At 39.4% G+C, this 13,070-nt stretch overlaps 1 protein-coding gene across 1 annotated transcript in view; it reads left to right on the top strand.

Annotated features, from left to right (window-relative positions):
- Positions 1-6,083: 6,083 nt before the first annotated feature.
- LOC145986369 (rac GTPase-activating protein 1-like) overlaps positions 6,084-13,070 on the top strand; it is a 76,616-nt gene continuing 69,629 nt past the window's right edge. Inside the window, exon 1 of the mRNA XM_083120279.1 lies at positions 6,084-6,102. Within this exon, the coding sequence (XP_082976405.1) occupies positions 6,100-6,102 (3 nt within the window). The 5' untranslated portion in view covers positions 6,084-6,099. The remainder of the gene's footprint in view (positions 6,103-13,070) is intronic.

A 13,070-nucleotide genomic window follows, 5' to 3' on the forward strand; every position in this document is an offset into this window, starting at 1 on the left:
AAATAGTAACTTCATCTATGGTAGATCATTTATGCTTGGGGGGGGGTCTAATATAAATAACACCACAAATAGTAACTTCATCTATGGTAGATCATTTATGCTTGGGGGTCTAATATAAATAATACTACAAATAGTAACTTTATCTATGGTAGATCATTTTATGGTTTTGGGGTCTAATATAAATAACACCACAAAAAAATGTGTGCAATTTAGTAACTTCATTTTTTTTTCTTAGCAAAAAAATGGAGAAGAAGGAAGCGAAACGTGCATGTGACGACTGTGGGAAATATATATCCATTTCAAACTTGCGTAGACATCGGAAAAATGTGCATGGGGAAGGATCAAGTAAGAGAGGGCTCGATGATGACGATCAAGCGCCACGAAAAAAGCAGAAGAGTGCCGGTGAAAGTATTCGAAATATTTTAACCAAGAAGACTTTCCAATCTGAAGAAACATCTGATCTATACAACTTTTTTCGCTCGGTCAAAAGCAAGTTAATTTCGTCTATCACCGAAGCTTTGTTGCAATGCTCGTTGAAAATCCACCTCATCGTTTCCGTCATTTACGAAAACGTGAAAAAAGAGCGAGAAACTTTCCATCATTACACTAGTGTAAAGAGTCTCCACGTCGCCAACGTCGATGAGGTGGATGCCATTTGCAATCAGATGTTTGACGCTTTGTTGAACAAGCACGAGACTTTCGAACAACGTGGATCGGGTTGGACACTTTGCGGTTCGCCTCACACTTTAACTTTGAAGGTGGCACGATACAACCCGATGGGAGGATCCAGCTTCATCGATTTGCCCGAGAAAATAGCCAGTAGGAAAGCAATCATCAACATTCAAAATGAGGATAACAGTTGCTTTTTGTGGTGCATCATTGCCGATCATCACCCAGCCAATAATAACAAACAATGTTTATACCACTACAACAAGCCAGAATATCTCTCAGAATTTGAAAAACCTATGGCTGGTATTAATTACCCTGTAAATCTACGAGACATTAGTAAATTTGAGGCACAGTACAAGACAGATAAAAACGAAAGTATAGCAGTACACATCTTCGGATTAGACAAAAACAACACCATCTACGTTCTTAGACATAGCAACATTAAAAGTAATCGTGTCATCAGATTACTTCTGATCGAAGATGATGATAATTATCATTATTGTCTAATTCAGAATCTTTCAAAATTAACAAGAAGTCAAATTACCACACATCAACGTAAAATTCGAGTATGCGACAGATGCCTGAGTATATTCTACGGTCGAGGAAAAAAGAATGCTGATGAAGAACTCCAAGATCATCATGAAATGTGTAGTAAACATCCGGCCACGGCTATCGAAATGCCTTCTCATGACATGAAATTTTCCAATTACAAGGCGCTACTTTGGCACCCCGTGGTGATATGCGCCGACTTTGAAAGTTTCCAACTTCCACTCGCCATCTGCGAACCGAATCCCAGCGTATCGAGCACCACCGAAATTCTACATCACGAAGCCTGCGCTTTTGGATTGATGGTCAACAACACAGGTAATGTTATTTTATATCGTGGCAATGATGCTCCACAAAAATTCGTTCAAACCTTGAAACAGATGGCCATAAAATTCGCTCCTCTACTAAAAAAAGACAAACCAATGGAGCCTCTTACCCAGGAAGAGAAGGAAGCATACGACCTTGCCTCTCAGTGTGATGCATGCGAATGTAACTTCACCCTCAAAAATTTCAAAGTTCGCCACCACAATCATCACACGGGGAAATATGTGGCCCCCCTGTGTAACAACTGTAATATACAAATCAAAAAACCAAATTTTACTGTATTCATTCACAATTTGGAGGGCTACGACGCCAAAATCTTCATAAAGGAGATGGGATGCGACGCTCAACCCATTAGCGTCATAGCTCGCACCAACGAGAAATTCATTTCATTCAGCAAGACGGTGGACGTTGGAAATGACAATGACGTACAAATTCGCTTCTTGGACTCCTACAACTTTCTGTCTTCGAGTTTGGCGACACTTGCGTCTCAACTCACCGATGATGATTTGGTCGCCACCAGGAAATGTTTTGGCGACCAACATTTAGCACTGTTGAGACGCAAGGGTGTTTACCCCTACGAATACATGACGGATGCTTCAAAATTCTCAGAAACATCGTTACCACCGAGAGAAGCATTCTACAGTCGTCTTAGCGACACCTGTTGTACCGAAGAGGACTACCATCATGCTCAGCTCGTCTGGTCTACATTCTCTTGTCAAACCATGGCCGACTATCACGATCTGTATCTGAAACTGGATGTTACGCTATTGAGCGACCGTTTTCATCTCCATCGCTCGAGAGGAATGGCAGCATATGGTTTGGACCCCGCTTTCAGCTACACCACACCGGGTTATTCTTGGCAGGCGATGTTAAAATCCACGAAGGTGAAGATAGAACTCATCAAGGACGTCAATCAACTTTTGTTTGTCGAAGAGGCAAAACGCGGTGGAATCGTCCAGTGTCCCCTTCGATACGTCAAAGCCAACAATCCATATGTTGCCGATTTCGATGCAGGAAAACCGACAAACTTCTTGGCATACTGGGACATGAACAACCTGTATGGTTATGCCATGTCCGAGTCTCTGCCCATCGGAGAATACAAATGGATGAAGAAGCAGGAACTTCAAGATTGTTTGGAATGGAGCGAAGATCATGAAAATGGATGTTTTCTGAAAGTAGATTTGGAATATCCTGCATCGCTTCATCGAGAACACCATGGATTTGCGATGGCACCTGTGATGGAATCGGCTCCGGAGAAGAAGCTGATGCTCACCTTCAAAAGCAAAGAGAATTACGTGGTGCATTATCGTCTCCTACAATTCTACCTCCAGCATGGATTGGTTTTGAAGCACGTGCACTCGGGATTGAAGTTTAAACAGACCAGGTGGCTAGCACCCTATATCGACGGCAACACTCAACGTCGAGCATCAGCTTCTTCTTCCGCAGACAAAGACTTATACAAATTGATGAACAACAGCATCTACGGCAAGAGCATGGAAGATGCCAGGAAAAGAAGAAATATCAACTTGGTCTCCGACCCCAAGAAAATAAACAAGCTCGTCGCTCAGCCCACGTACAAGAACTTCACGATACTGAGCGACACGTTGGTATTGATCGAACGTGCTCTCCGCCACATAACATTCGACAAACCAATCGCCGTGGGAGTCGCGATCCTCGAGTTGTCGAAGCTGGCCATGTACAAGTTTCACTACGACGTCATGAAACCACGCTATGGAGAGGCGATCGAGGTGGCATACACAGACACAGACAGCTTCGTGTACAACATCCGCACCGATGATCTATACGAAGATCTCAAAAGCATGAGCCAGCATTTCGATTTCTCCAATTATCCGAAAGATCACCCTCTCTTCGACGACAGCCAGAAAATGACGATCGGGAAGATGAAGGATGAAGTCAACGGCCGCATTATCACAGAGTTTGCTGGCCTTCGAGCGAAAATGTACGCCATCAAAATTCAGGATGAGACCGAAATAAAAAAGGCAAAGGGGGTGGGGCGTTCGAACACAAACAAACTAACCGTAGAAGATTACAAGTCGTGCTTGTTCGACAAAAAAATCAAACGCGTGACCGAACATCGGATCACGAGCACCATCGATCAGTTGCATACATCCACGATAAACAAAGTGGCGCTTGATCCCCACGACACCAAATTGAGGCTGCTAGACTGCAACATCCACACCCGAGAATGGGGATACCATGACGAGGAAGAAATCTGCTCACACCATTAGACTTCTGCATCAAAAAAGTACGTATTATTTCTTGCACCACTTTTTTTTTTAAAAAAACAATCATTCACACTAATTTTTGCATTCACACTTTTTTTTATATTTTTCTATTATTTTTTTTAAAAAAAAACAATCATTCACACTAATTTTTGCATTCACACTTTTTTTTTATATATTTTTCTATCATATTATGTACACTATTTTGAGGATATTTTTTTTTCTTTCAGATGCTGCACCCTACGGAAACTTTTTTAGTTCTTACACATTCCATTCTTAACCAAAAAATTTTCTTCTCTTCAATCATAAAACACACACATTACACACGGAGGTCCTCTGTAGGGAGTCATGAGGGGTTTAAAAAAAAAAAAACCATGAAACTCTACAGAGGCATGGCTTTGTTAGCCGTGGCCATTAGAACTGTGTTGGGCACCACGCACCCCTGGCGGGATATTTTCTTTTTTTGGGGGCCAGGGATTTTCTTAACAAAAAATAAATTTTGATTATCACACACACACACATTGTAGAAGATCACACCTGAGAGTTTTAAAAACAAAAAACATCGTGGCAGATTATGCTGAGAGTAAGGTCGTGGTAGATTACACTGAGGGACCTTACAGTAAGAGGAGGCAGCCTTATAGGAAAATATCATAAGTCATTTCAAATATAGGTCAAAAAGCGAGGTAGCTTAAAAACTAATGCCAAAGTTTTTCTTCTGTCTAATTTTCTCTCATTGTAGGTTAGTTTAGCCCGTAAAACGGATTACGCTGAGAGCAGAAGCCTATTAGCAGGTTGTAGTAGATTACACTGAGGGGGGCCTTACAGTAAGAGGGAGGCAGCCTTATAGGAAAATATCGTAAGTCATTTCAAATGTAGGTCAAAAGACGATGTTAGCATAAGAGTAGGAGGTAAAAAAATAGCTTAAAAACTGATGCCAGAGCTTTTCTTCTGTCTAATTTTCTCTTATTGTAGGTTAGTTTAGCCCGTAAAACAAATTACGCTGAGAGCAGAAGCCTATTAGCAGGTTGTAGTAGATTACACTGAGGGGGAGGGGGGGGGGCTTACAATAAAAAAAGGGCAGCCTTATAGGAAAATGTCGTAAGTCATTTCAAATGTAGGTCAAAAGACGAGGTAACATAAGAGCAAGATTTGCAGAAAGTAAAAAATAGCTTAAAAACTGATGCCAGAGCTTTTCTTCTGTCTAATTTTCTCTTATTGTAGGTTAGTTTAGCCCGTAAAACGGATTACGCTGAGAGCAAAAACCTATTAGCAGGTTGTAGTAGATTACACTGAGGGGGGGGGGGGCTTACAGTAAGAGAGAGGCAGCCTTATAGGAAAATGTCGTAAGTCATTTCAAATATAGGTCAAAAAAACGAGTTGGCATAAAAAATAGCTTAAAAAGTGATGCCAGAGCTTTTTCTGTCCATTTTTTCTTTCATTGTAGGTTAGTTTAGTGCGTAAAACGTCGTAAAATAAAAAGTAGGTCAAAGGACCCAGCCAGAACCTACCATTCCACCTACTGAAATTCATAAAGTGTCCGGACTACAATAAATGTAAGCAAAGGTTACGTTTTCGTCAACTTACCCCACCTGCTGGGTAAGATGACGAGGCATTTAAATAATGGTTTCAATTTATTCTACTTTACGTACTAGACACGCCATTACCTTTTTCTTATGACTTTCTATCCGATTTTAATCATTAGGAACTTTCATTGTTTAGCTTTCGTTGTCGTCATTTCTTCGCTTAACAAGGGGGTAAGATGACGAATTCCGATATTGCGTTGTCTTCACTCGTCATCTTACCCCACACTCGTTTTCCCCCTTAACACCGTGAAAAGGCATAATGACAACAACAATGCAATACGTACGTCGAACGATACAATCACCAAGGTAGTGAGCAGTACAAGCAGCAAAGTGAACGCTCCACGGGATGACCGCAGAACCTACTTGAGAAAACGATACATTGATACCTGTACGTACCAGCAAAGAAGTGGATTCGCCTGGTTCCTGCTAGGGAGTGGCGGCAACACAAACTCAAGGGGCCGGACGGTCGTGCCATCTGCACGTTATGCGGCGAAGAGGAGACGAGGACTCACATCTTCCGTGAGTGTGTTTGGTCGCTGCCCCTCAGACAACGCAAATGGGGGAACATTGCAAGGGACAGCATTGAGCAGACGATCCAGGCTGTATGTAGGGAGGAGAGGAGTGATATAACGGATGAGAACATCAAATCCCTGGGCTCCTATTTACATGCAGTTTGGAGGGAGCGCAGGAAACAATCTCAAATGTAAGAAGAGGACCACAATGCCATTTATATAATGGTATGTAATTCTTTTCCAAATGTTTCTGTTTAAAAATGTTTCTAAATGTATGATCAATGGGGTGTATGTTTAAGGCGGGGTGTTTATATAACAAGAATGTAGGATACGCACAGCCGAAGGGCTCGCATCAGTATATCAATAAATATCATATCATATCAACTTAACACCAGCACCTAACACAAGCAACTTTCTCTTGTTACTCCGCCTCAGTAACTGACACAGGGATGGTTCCGTTTCCAGTATATCATGCTTGCACACGTCACCACACGAGACTCTCAGCTTCTGCCATTTATGATTTTTTGGCCCAAATTCGCGACTTCGTCATCTTACCCGCTTCGCCAACTTACCCCTCTTTACCCTACATTGATTGATTTATTTATTTTTACTTCGCTTTTCTGCTACCTTTGGCTAATAGTGAAGATGAGGACGAGTGATGATATGATGAAATTTATGAAGGATCACTCACAAAGAACACCCATGCCCAACCAGTGGTTCGAACCCGGGACCACTGGCGTCGTAGCGCGCTCTGCACTCCGGCATGGACGTCAGTAAATACCTGTTGAGTTCAATAAATAAATAAATAACGTTCACAGAGTATACATCCTTTGGTTTATCTTTTTCTCATCTGAGACCTGTTTCCTAAGCCATCTGCTTCAATCTCTCTCTTTTTCAATAACTGAAAAGCTGAAAAGAAAAAAAACACAAATTCCATCGTAAAATAAAAAGCGGGAAAATGAGAAACAGAACACCGAAAGCAGAATGAAACTAATACGATCCGTCTCCAAAACATATGTGTTGAAGAACAGCAGAATATCTGGCCACATGGATCTTCATTATTCTCAAGGAATCTGGAGAGGGGGAAAAAACTTTTATCTGTCTAATATTTCTGTTTCCATTTTTCCCCGCGAGTTCCCTCCGTCTGCTAGCATTCCGTGACATCTTTTAGCCAACGGTTCTGCAAACCTATCGGGTACGGAAAATTGGATCCATCGTGTCCATGGTAACGTGGAACCCAAAGTAAAACTTTGTCAGATGGGGAAGCAGCATCCCGAAGGAGCAAGGCAGCAGCCTGTAACTTAGTTTGTCTTGTCGATGGGATAGTATCGATTCCGGCATGAGGTCACAGAGAAGAATCTTGAAAGGACAAAAAATGAACTTTCCCTTTCAAGTACTGGAGATCTGTACAACACTTTCTCATTTTTCCTGCTTCTTTTCTTGCGAAATGGAGCAAATCTATTTGCAGCTGTGAAACTCAGGTGCGATTGCAAAGCTATCTGGTGCATTCATAGATAGCTCCTGAAATGTCAAGGAGAAGATCAACTTCATTTTTTTTCAGGTTTGTCTATCGTCAGTGATTTAGTGCACTTTTTTGAATTTGGAATGCAGCAACTTTCACTTCACTTGCACTCTGCAGTTTTGTACATAAAAGTTTCTGTTCTTGAAATGTCTTCAACTGCGGAAACATGTTTTTTTTTTTTTCTGTAACTCTGATCTTCATTATGTTTGCTTCCTGTTACTCTATTGTCTCTTTTAATTTATATTGTTAATATTTATCATATTTTTCTTATTTTGATTCTTCTATTATAATAATAATAATAATTATTATTATTATTACTTTATTATTAGGTTACTTTGTATGAAAATAAAGAAAAGTTACATCATTAAATTATATGGAGTGGTTGGAGATACTTAATTTAACAAGCTTGAGCTCAAGAAGGAAAGATAAAATTAATGTATTGCTACAAAACATTTTGTCAAATAGGATTGATAGTGAATACTTTATAAAGACAATAGTATATAATGTTCCAAAATATAAAACAAGATAGAATTCATTATTGTCTTTAAAATTGAAAAATGGTGGTGAATAATATTAATCGATGATTTTAATTATGACTTCCCTTAAAATATTATATTTAGGTATAGAATGTGATTTGCTGTAAACACCATTATGAGTTAATCCTTTGTTCTTTTTAACATAGTGCTGTATAAGGTTTCTCTTTAACTGTTCTCAGTACTTTAAATAAATAAACTATAATAATAATAAAAATTATTATTATTATTATTATTATTAGCTCCTTCGGCTTTTATTTCGTTTTATATTCTTCATTCGTATTCGCCTATCTTGTTTTCTTTCATTTCTGCCTGTTGCAATGTTTTATCATTATTTTGCCGACCTCTGTGACGGAGTGGTTATCACAGCTTGCTGTGACAGCAAGGGTCCCGGGTTCGAATCAATGCCTCGGAATGGGTATTCTTTGTGAGTGTCTCTTCATCAATTTCATAATGGGGTGTAAGGGTAACCTTCCTATCAGCACTCAAATGTCATTCTCCCTTCCACCTAGTAAACCCTGAACTGCATTGCAGACTAGCGAGGCTCTGGCGTCTGGACTCCTCGTTTTGTATCGTCCCCGTACTATGTTTGTGATTGTCCCTTCGTCCATCTCGTCTTATCACAATTCATCCTCATCTTCGCGATTAGTCAAAGGTGCCAGAAAAGAGACGCTAAATTACAAAAATAAAATATATACGTATCATTATTTTCTCTCAGCTTCACATTTCTTACGAGAACAAGGCGCTCCAGTCGGTAGGGCGGCTGAATGTTACACGGGTGACCAGGGTTCGATTTATGGTATGGGTGATTAAAGGTTGGAATTTTCCCAGCAATGTTCCTCCATGGAGTTACTCTTGGGTTCACCCAACCTGTAATTCATGGAGGATTTAAAGACGGTCGGAGCATCGTGCCTTTAAACAAATAACTGACACTGATGAAACCTAATGTGACGAGTGTAGAATACGAATGAAGAATAAAAAACGAAATAAAAGCCGAAGGAGCTAATAATAATAATAATAGTTTATTTATGTAAAGTTCTGAGAACAGTTAAATGTGGCAGAACCCGTATGTTATGTGCAGTGGCGGCGATTAGGGGAGGCTGTGGGGGGAGGGCTGTTGCCACCCCCCCACACACACTTTTGCAACTTTTGCTCCAGCACTATGCTAATCTTATGTATCAAGGGAAACAAAACTATCCTTGCCCCCTCCCCCTTCAGTTTTGGAACCCAATCGCCGTCACTGGTTATGAGGATGTGATTAAACGGGCTAGAAGCTTTAAAAATGTGTCAAAGAAGGAAGTGCATGAAATTGACAGAAAAAGTGAAAAATATAACTATACTACAAAGAGTTGGTGAAAAAGTGCAAGACAAGTAAATTAACTCTAGTTTGCACCCGCTTCCAATAACATTACGTACAAAATATTTATTTATTTATTGTTTTGCATGGCAAAGTTAAGGCACAAGCCTTTTCTTCCATCTCTACTTTACATTTTACAAATTGATTATAATAACTAATAGTTTGCGAAATATATAAAACTTAAAACCATTAAAACAAAAAATAAAAGAAAAACACATGAAACAAAACCACACACATAACAATAATACTCAAATTGCAGAAAAGTCAGTGGGTGTTGGTCCTAAAAGTTTGCATCAAGAAAGGTTTCCTTTCATTGTATTTCCCTGTTTTCATACCTTACTAGAAGAAATTATCAGAAACACGCAAGAAAATAAGCTTCATTAGCACTTATATCCAACAAACCAAAATTAAAAAACACGCTTTCCTCCTTCAGAAACTTCATTTTGTCAGTGTTCTTGCAAAATGTTAACAGTTCAAAAGTTAATTCTGAATGTGCATATGGAAAATTAGCTCCATTTGATTTTCAAATGATCTTACACATTAATGGGAAAATTATTTTGTTTCTGAAACTAGGGGGGAACATGGAGACTGTCAATGTCTGGGGACCCCACGCCCAGTGGGCTGTCCAGGATTTTCGAAAAGGCTGGTGGGGGAGTTATGTATAGGTTTTTTTAGAAGTCAGCACTCATTTTGCCATCTTTTCCCGAATTTGACGTTCTTTTGGGGGAATACTGGGCCAAACGATGGTATTATGGCCTCACAACCTCCACCTACTCCCCCTCCTTGGGTACAGCACTGCCCACGCCCATCCATTTGGTTTTAGAAAGGCCGAAATTTGAAGGGAAAACAAAACTTGACCATTGAATGAATGAATTTTTGGACTGCACGTATTCTTGTACGTACGACTACGAAGTTCACGAACCGAACGGCAGATGGCTCAAGATAACGCGGCTACTTTCGTGCCATCTAGTGTTAAACATTGAACTTCTTGCTCTAGCTCTCGAACTTTCTCATAAACCATTGCTTTCCACTCAACGTTCTATTGCTCTCTTCATTAGCAAGACGAAAGTAAAAGCTGTCCTGAAAATGCTTTCAAGGAAAACGTTCAATTTTTAAATTTTGCCTAAATTCCTGAGAGCAATGAACTACATAGAACAGTTCTCAAATGAATGTAGGCTATGAAACTATAGTCAGAATTAGCACAAGCAGATATTCTGCAGAGTATTAAGCCATTGACATAAAATTGATTACCAAATAATAATCATGTGATTAATCAGCGGTGCACTTTGTGGTGTGGTGCACTGGATGACTTTCAAGGATCCAAACAAGAATCTATTTTATAAGAATAAGACCAAATATAAATAGTGGAATCAAAAATCAAGCAAATCCAAATGTTAGGGAGAATTCACACCGAAGAGACAAGTGACACGCGACATGCAATACGCGACATTCGACACGCGACACGAGAGTTTCACACCGAAGAGACAAGGTGTACGCGACAAGCGACACTAGTTTCATTGCTCAGTTCGAAACACGATACCGATATTAATCAGTTTATTAGTCACCCGGAAAAAACGTAACAAGAGACATTGTAAATCGTGTTGTAAAATTTGTGCAAGTTATTGAAACTCAGGAAAGGCATGTTGTGCTTGAGAAACGGAAAAATAATATGCACTGACCTCAAACTGTATACGATATACTTTCCAGCACGGATAAAGCAACGACCAAAACACAATAGAGATGGTTCTCAACCTTCGTGAGACCATGTCCCGGGATTTTTTTTTTAGTCAATTCTCTTAGCCCAAGAATTTTCCTCGTAAATACCTTTCCAGTATTTAAGATTTTATGCATGAATTAACATGTACCCATGAATTTAAATATTGATCAATAAATTCTAACATAATCAAAGAGTAATAATACGTAGTTGGATTACGTGTAGGATTGTTGACAAATATAAATATATAAATGACGAAGCAGTAACGTCGTCTCCTTGTAATTCAGAGATCCCGGGTTCGATCGAGGCACATAGTAGCGCGGGTCCCACTTTAAACTGTAGGTCCAGTCCTGATTAGTCTATTTCTGCATAAAATGGACTTAAAAATGAAAACACACAACTTAAATATGATATTGGGATTGTGTTATTTGTCAACCGATTTCATCAGAACCTTTCGCAGCTCAGTATAGTTGATACGAGGTGCCGAGGTTGAGAAACAATGTACTAGAGTACTTTACCACGTTAACTGATCTATTTGGGACTAAAGTGCTTCATGTGTTGGCTCTTTAAAATGAAAGCAGTCAGGTCCTAAATGGCCCAAACACGGCCTCTTTACACGATGTTGAAGGCAAATTACAGCCAATAACTGCATCAAATAGGTCTAACTTGATAAAGGGAAAATAACGTTGTGTTCAAATCTTAAAACATACTTTATTATATCAACAAATTAGAGATTCAAACATGGTGCAAGGCCTCCGGTTGGTTAGATAGATTACTGAGTGTTCGCTTGCAAGCAAGTGTCTCTTCGGTGTGGATTCTCCCTTACATTGAAAATGTGTTAAATTTAGTGTTGAGGGCTCCACGATCGAAGGGTCAGTGTGCCCAGAGACAAGAGATAATGGAACAGAATCTCGTAATAACATTAATATGTCACTATCAGTTAATCGCATTATCTCTACACTTTCGTTTTATTTTTACCACGAAATTTGTCAATTATATCTTGAGATTGTGGGCAACCTGCTTTTGGCGGACCCACACCTGTGGTTAATAATCCAAATTATTTCTATAAAAATATAATAAAAAAACTAACGATTTATTGTTATTTATTTATTAGGGACGTTCTTTTACTTGAAACACCTGATGAATATCAGTTGATTTTCTCTAACTTTCTTCAGGGTCTCTCCAATGGTGTAGCGGTAACGTCGTTGCCTTGTAATCAATGGGTCCCGGGTGCGATACCCTGTGGAGGCACGTGTCACAGTGGTTCGGATCGCACCTTAAACTCTAGGTCCAATCCCGATTAGCCTTTCTGTGCATAAATTAGACATAAAACAACAATTCAATCAATCTAACTTTCTTCTAGATTTCAAACCGTTAATACACTAAAACAACGGTAACTTTTCATTCATCACGACCCCCTATTAAATATCCTTTGTTGCTTTTTAAAGTTTCTTATTACTAGATCTCGGATTTTAGGTTTTTAACCTTTTTTTTTTTTGCAGGTAAATAAGAAATAACAAGTTATATCAGCGTTTCATTAAGGAACGAAACAACTGACTAAGTTTTATCGTGCCTAAAATAACCTATTTTGCTTGTTAGAACCTATATTATCTTTATGTGCCTAAATTAAAACTTTTTTTAGGTTTTTAATTTTTTTTTAGGTTTTACAGGATTTTTATATCTCACAGAGGTATTTACTAGGTTTGATGGCGAAATAATTCAATGAGTGGCGTGTTTGAAACATGGTTTCTGTCGATTTCCATCTCTCCAAGTATATCATGTTTATCAAAGTTTTAAACAAAACAAAAATGTCTGAAGTCACTGTTACCTGCAGACCCTACGTTTTACCCCTGCACTGTAGACTCTTAATGCTAAACCTTGCCTACTAAGATAAATTAAACTGTCCTTGCCCCCCCCCCCTCCTCTACATTCTGAGTTTTGGCACCCAATCGTCTCTACTGCCTGCACAGTCCCAAGTGCAAACTTTTGATCTGCGCAGCCTTGCTCACTCTCGCGTCAGTTTGGTCCTTTCTGGCATTCACGACTTGCGAAGTAATATTTCAGCAT

The sequence above is a fragment of the Lepisma saccharinum genome, chromosome 4, assembly GCF_977018435.1.
Source record: "Lepisma saccharinum chromosome 4, izLepSacc3.1, whole genome shotgun sequence".
NCBI classification, from domain to species: Eukaryota; Metazoa; Arthropoda; class Insecta; order Zygentoma; family Lepismatidae; genus Lepisma; species Lepisma saccharinum.